The 5,571-nt window shown below is 47.4% G+C and overlaps 1 protein-coding gene across 3 annotated transcripts in view; it reads left to right on the top strand.

Moving 5' to 3' along the window:
* The window catches only part of prune2 (prune homolog 2 with BCH domain), an 8,394-nt gene extending 3,722 nt beyond the window's left edge, over positions 1–4,672 (top strand). For all 3 annotated transcript variants that reach the window (XM_067250628.1, XM_067250629.1, XM_067250630.1), the window contains exons 4-11: positions 396–572; positions 716–818; positions 951–1,082; positions 1,292–1,378; positions 1,685–1,783; positions 2,167–2,205; positions 2,890–2,937; positions 3,486–4,672. In XM_067250628.1, the coding sequence (XP_067106729.1) occupies positions 396–572; positions 716–818; positions 951–1,082; positions 1,292–1,378; positions 1,685–1,783; positions 2,167–2,205; positions 2,890–2,937; positions 3,486–3,519 (719 nt within the window). In that variant the 3' untranslated portion in view covers positions 3,520–4,672. The remainder of the gene's footprint in view (positions 1–395; positions 573–715; positions 819–950; positions 1,083–1,291; positions 1,379–1,684; positions 1,784–2,166; positions 2,206–2,889; positions 2,938–3,485) is intronic.
* The last annotated feature ends 899 nt before the right edge of the window (positions 4,673–5,571 follow it).

Genomic DNA, 5,571 nt, shown 5'->3' with positions numbered 1-5,571 from the left:
GTACATGAACAGACTTTTTCTAATTTTTATGTTGTTTCACAAGTACTGGTAACTTGACTATCTGACAGCTTTATAACTTGTAATGTACATTCTGTGCAGCAGGAAAGGCACACAAGTATTTAAGATTGAGGATTTTAATATTGTGAAATAGCATCTTTAAATAATAGAAAGGAACTTTTTCATACTCTCTTTTTAAATACACTTACACTTTGAAGTACATTCATATCTCGGTGTTATTCAGTCTGTTATTCAAGCCTGTGTGGTGGCAGGACTTTTAAAGAAAGTATGAGTGTATCATGATACTTTTCCAAAATGTAATAAGATCATTCTCTGATTTTCTTTATCTGTGAATCTTTTTAAAGACTTTGTTGTGGCTTGTTGTTGTTCCAAACTAGATCCTCCTCCAGCCAATCGTAGCGCAGCACGGGAGCCGGTTGAACCGATCCCGACTTGCAGTTCTGAGGAGGAGCGGCAGGATGGCCGGCTATGGAGGTCGGTGGTCATCGGAGAGCAGGAACACCGCATCAACATGAAGAGCATCGAACCCTACCAGAAAGTCATCTCCCATGGAGGTAGGAGAAGAGGGGCAGGGGGGGGGCTGGGGCAGGAGGGGGCGGGAGGGATGAGAGAGGAAACAACATAGCTACTTGTCTTTTACAGTAACATGAATTGAGGCCTCATAATGGAACAAGAGTGTTGTTTTTTTGATCACCAGGCTACTATGGAAACGGGGTTAACGCCATTATCGTGTTTGCGGCGTGTTTCCTGCCCGACAGTGACCGAGAGGACTACCACGAAGTCATGGAGAACCTCTTCCTGTGCGTCATCACTCTTTCCTAAAGCAATTTTCATGGGATTCTGAGAGTGGAGCCTACTCCCCCCCATGCCTTTTTATACGTTTTAAAATCTCACATATCATGTGCTTGCCTCTCTGTTGCCCCCATCTGCAGGTATGTGATCAGCACCCTGGAGCTGATGGTGGCAGAGGACTACATGATTGTCTATCTGAATGGAGCCACGCCCCACCGCAGGATGCCTGGCCTGGGTTGGCTGAAGAAGTGCTACCAGATGATTGACAGGAGGTGGTTCTTACTTCGTAATGATTGGCTGATTGATTCATTGAGACCTCGATTGATTGACTGTCCACCGTTCAATATTGTGTGTCAATGAAATGACATAATGTGGCGAGTGAATGTGTTTTGTTTGAGTAGCTATATAAACAAGTATGTACAGGGATAGACAGGCTGGACAGACGCCCACTTGACACGCGTCTGTTTCACGTCTCATTCAGACTCAGGAAGAATCTGAAGTCATTCATCATCGTTCACCCATCCTGGTTCATCAGGACCTTCTTGGCTGTCACCAGACCCTTCATCAGGTATCACACACACACACGCACCAGACACACAGATACACATACAGGCACGCACAAACACAAGCATGACACCATTTAAAATGCCTTTTCATGTTTATTTTAAGCATGTTTCCATGGCTGGGTTTAGACAACAACACATTTCTAAGTGTGTTTGATGTTGGGAACAGGGAAACACAGCTCTGCCAAGGAGCAACTTTGATTGTTGCACTGCGGTGCGACTGTGCCGTCCTTCTAGCTTTGAGGTCAAACATAAGGATGCGTGTGTGTTTGTGTGTGTGTGTGTGTGCTTGTGTGTGTGTTATGTTGCAGCACAAAGTTCAGCAACAAGATAAAGTATGTGAACAGCCTGGCAGAGCTGCAGGAGCTCATCCCCATGGAATACGTCCACATCCCAGAGTGCATCATTAGGTGGGCCTTGTTCTGCCTCCTTCCCTCCTCCACCCCACCAACTCTCTTACCCCGTAATCCCCCTCAACCTGCTCTCTGCCTCTTTCCTCTCCTCTCTTCTCCTCTCCTCTCCTTTCCTTTCCTCTTCTCTTCTCTTCTCTTCTCTTCTCTTCTCTTCTCTTCTCCTCTCCTCTCCTCTCCTCTCCTCTCCTCTCCTCTCCTCTCCTCTCCTCTCCTCTCCTCTCCTCTCCTCTCCTCTCCTTTCATCTCTCCTCTCCTCTCTCTTCTTCTCTCCTCTCCTCTCCTCTCTTCTCTTCTCTGCATCTTTCCAGCTCCTTTCCTTCTTATTGTGTTCTGCCTGTAACAAGCCATTCAATTTGTCTCACCCCCCCCCTTCCACTCAGAGTCGACGAGGAGCTGAAAGAAGCAGCAGAGCACTCAAAGTAAGCACCAGAAGGATCTTTCTAACGCCCCCCTCCCCCATTACTCAATCAGCACCAACAACCCCTCTTCGCACACCATTCCCTACTTCCCCTCCTCACCCACCCACCCACTCACCCCCCCCCCCCCCCCCACCCCACTCCCCTCATTCCTTGCCTCTACCTCCGTCTCATCCTTCCGGCCTCCTCAGCCTCGCGATCATCCCACAGCCCTCTGGAAGATCACAGGGCTCTGGTTGACTGTGTCTGATTCTGCTCGGTTCTAATAAGGAGTGGAGGGCTGCGGGATGGAGAGACGCGTCCGCCGTCTTCATCATTATCTCCTTTCACCCGTAGCCTCGCTTCCATTCTTTGGAGCGACAAGATATTTAGAGATAAGCCACTCGTGGTGAATTGTGCTGGAAGATGTAGAGCAGAAGGTCCAATTAGAGGTTGCTGTGGATCTTCCTAGATGTTCTTTACATCCTTCTGAACGTGATGGCATACACAAACCACAAATTATATTACATGTGCTCCACTGAACAGAAATATACGATACAACACTGTTCAATGTCATTGACTTACCATGAGAGTGAATGAAAGAGAAAAAGGTGGACGAGTAGTCAAGTAGTGAATAAGGAGACAAACAACAGACGTGGCTGTTACAATCCATGTAATGTCTCTCTCTCTCTCTCTTTCTCTCTCTAGAATGAACAGCTTTCTACAGGGCCCGGAGCCAGCCCAAGCCAGACCAGAGTAAGACATCTCTGAGTGCCTAATACAATTGTTGACAGTACTCCTTGATAGGGCAAATCTAATCAAACTTGGTTGAGCAGTTCTTTTCTTTACAAGCACTGTCACAAAGGGCTTTACACTTGTCCACAGATTAGCACTAATAACCAAGCTAAACTTTCAGAGAAGATAAGGAAATGCTCTCAAACAAACCTGGAATATCTAGTCTAGCTAAACTATCCATGTAAAGCCAAACTAACCATCAACATGAACCTTCGTTTTCTCTCCAATACCGTAATCTTGTGTGATCTCTCTTTCTCCCTCTGTCTCTCTCCCCCTCTCTCTGGTGTGTGCATGTCTCTCTCCCCCTCTCTCTGGTGTGTGCATGTCTCTCTCCCTCTCTCTCTCTGGTGTGTGCATGTCTCTCTCCCCCTCTCTCTGGTGTGTGCATGTCTCTCTCCCCTCTCTCTCTGGTGTGTGCATGTCTCTCTCCCCCTCTCTCTGGTGTGTGCATGTCTCTCTCCCTCTCTCTCTCTGGTGTGTGTATGTCTCTCGCCCTCTCTCTCTTCCAGACCAGACAAAGGCAGTGCCAGCAGCTCCACCTGAGCCGGCAGCCCTTCTGACGCAGCAGAACCACCTGCTCCACCTCCACCTCCACCTGCATCCTCCACTCTTCCATCTCCTCTCATGAGCTGGACAAGACATAGGGCATGTTACTAATCGTGTTCTGTGTGTTTGTTTGTGTGTGTGTGCGTGTGTAACAGTCCTGCGTCGAGTAGAATATGAATTTAATGGAATATGAAAACACGACTTAGGTTCCTGTTAGCATTAAGGCTGTACAAGCACTGAATCATCTACTGTCTATGCCCCAGCACTTCACAGACCGTGTAGAGTGGATATACAAGAGAACACGTACATCCTATGACTGTTCTCCCGTCCTACTTCACATCAGGATGAGAGACGCTGCACACAAATCCACTTTTAGCGTATGAGTTACGTCATTGATGCCGTGCCCCTTTATTGTGTTTGTTAAGCTATGATGGGATGTTCCGAGAGATGGGGATAGTTCTAACCGTGGCAACCGTGGCAGAATAAGATCTGCTGACTGTGACAGGAGGAAACCCCCGCCCCCTTGGGAGAACGACCAACAAATGCGTCTCATCAATCTAGTTTCTTGCTTAGTGTTTAGAGGAGGGAGTGAAGGTGGACTAGATCTGTTTATCTGCTCTGACTCGGTGTGACGTTGGAGAAGTGATTGTGTGTGAAATCGAGCTGTCAGTACATTTTGAGCGCATGTCCTTTCCGACGCCCGCACTGCCAGTGTGTGTTCTATCAGTCTGCGTTGCCGTCAGACTCTTGTGGAACGTGTTCACGGTTTTCGTCTATTGTTTCTTCTTCTTCTTCCTGCGTCAACAGGAAATGACCTCAGAGGGAGTGAGAGAGGTAGATAGGTCTCCGTAAAGCACAATATCGACATCTGTGTGTGTGTCAGTATGGGCATGTGTGCATGTGTCACTGGGAGTGTTTGTGATTTTGTGTGTTTGCATATGTGTGTGTGTGTGTTTGTTATTGTGTATGAGCAGTTGCATATGTGTCTTTGTGTGTGTGTGTGTGTGTGTGTGTGTGTGTGCATGTTCCTTAATGAAATATCAGGTGGCCCAGGAAACTCTACAACAGTGTGTGTAACGTGCAATGGAAAAATTAAACACTATGTAGTATCAATAAACAATTAACTCTGAACTTTGCAGTGTTTTTGATCTTGTAGAGGTACCAGTTGCTTTCCTTGGCTTAATTGACACGAATAAATATAATGTCCGTCACCATTGCCCATCTCTGTTCTTAAACTTTATTCGAATTACAACACAAAACATATTTTTTATCCAAATTCAATTGAAAACAAACAAAATGGAGGTCAACTACTGGAAGGCAAGTGACAAGCGATAACTGTGATTTAAAATGTTCAACGTCAACAACACAACAATTACAAAGGTGGGTTACACAGTGCAGTACAGAGGGGCTTGGACCAAGTCACACCAAAGAAACCTAAAATGCCCGTAAAAAATCACAATGAATGAGAGCATGGAGGAAGAAGCTGTCTCTGATTGTAGCTGTGAAATTACTCTCCCAGCAACATACATCTTGTAAATTAATAATATTTATATAATGGAGCTATACAGTGTTAGTAGCTTGTCACGCCATGTTTTCTGTAACTGAAATTCAAAGGACAATAAATAAGTAGGATGATGTCCCCAGGGATGAAACAGAGAGCGAGCGAGTGGGAAGTGGAGAGAGAAAGCCTGTGTGAGAGACAGAAGAGAACACATAGCGAGGAGACACACAACGTTGAGCCAGTGACAAGAGGCGGATGGACAGAGGGAGGGGCCGAACCTTCAGAGACAGAGAGCGAGGGAGGAGAAGAGAACCAGGGCCCCTGACGGAGGGGGAGGAGAACAGAGCCAGGGCCCCTTACGGAGGGGGAGGAGAAGAGAGCCAGGGCCCCTTACGGAGGGGGAGGAGAAGAGAGCCAGGGCCCCTGACGGAGGGGGAGGAGAAGAGAGCCAGGGCCCCTGACGGAGGGGGAGGAGAAGAGAGCCAGGGCCCCTGACGGAGGGGGAGGAGAAGAGAGCCAGGGCCCTTGACGGAGGGCGTTTCCGCCGC

This window comes from Osmerus mordax, chromosome 14 (assembly GCF_038355195.1).
Source record: "Osmerus mordax isolate fOsmMor3 chromosome 14, fOsmMor3.pri, whole genome shotgun sequence".
Classification (NCBI taxonomy): domain Eukaryota; kingdom Metazoa; phylum Chordata; class Actinopteri; order Osmeriformes; family Osmeridae; genus Osmerus; species Osmerus mordax.
The sequence above is the reverse complement of the archived record's forward strand: the minus strand, read 5'-3'. Positions and strand labels throughout refer to the sequence as shown.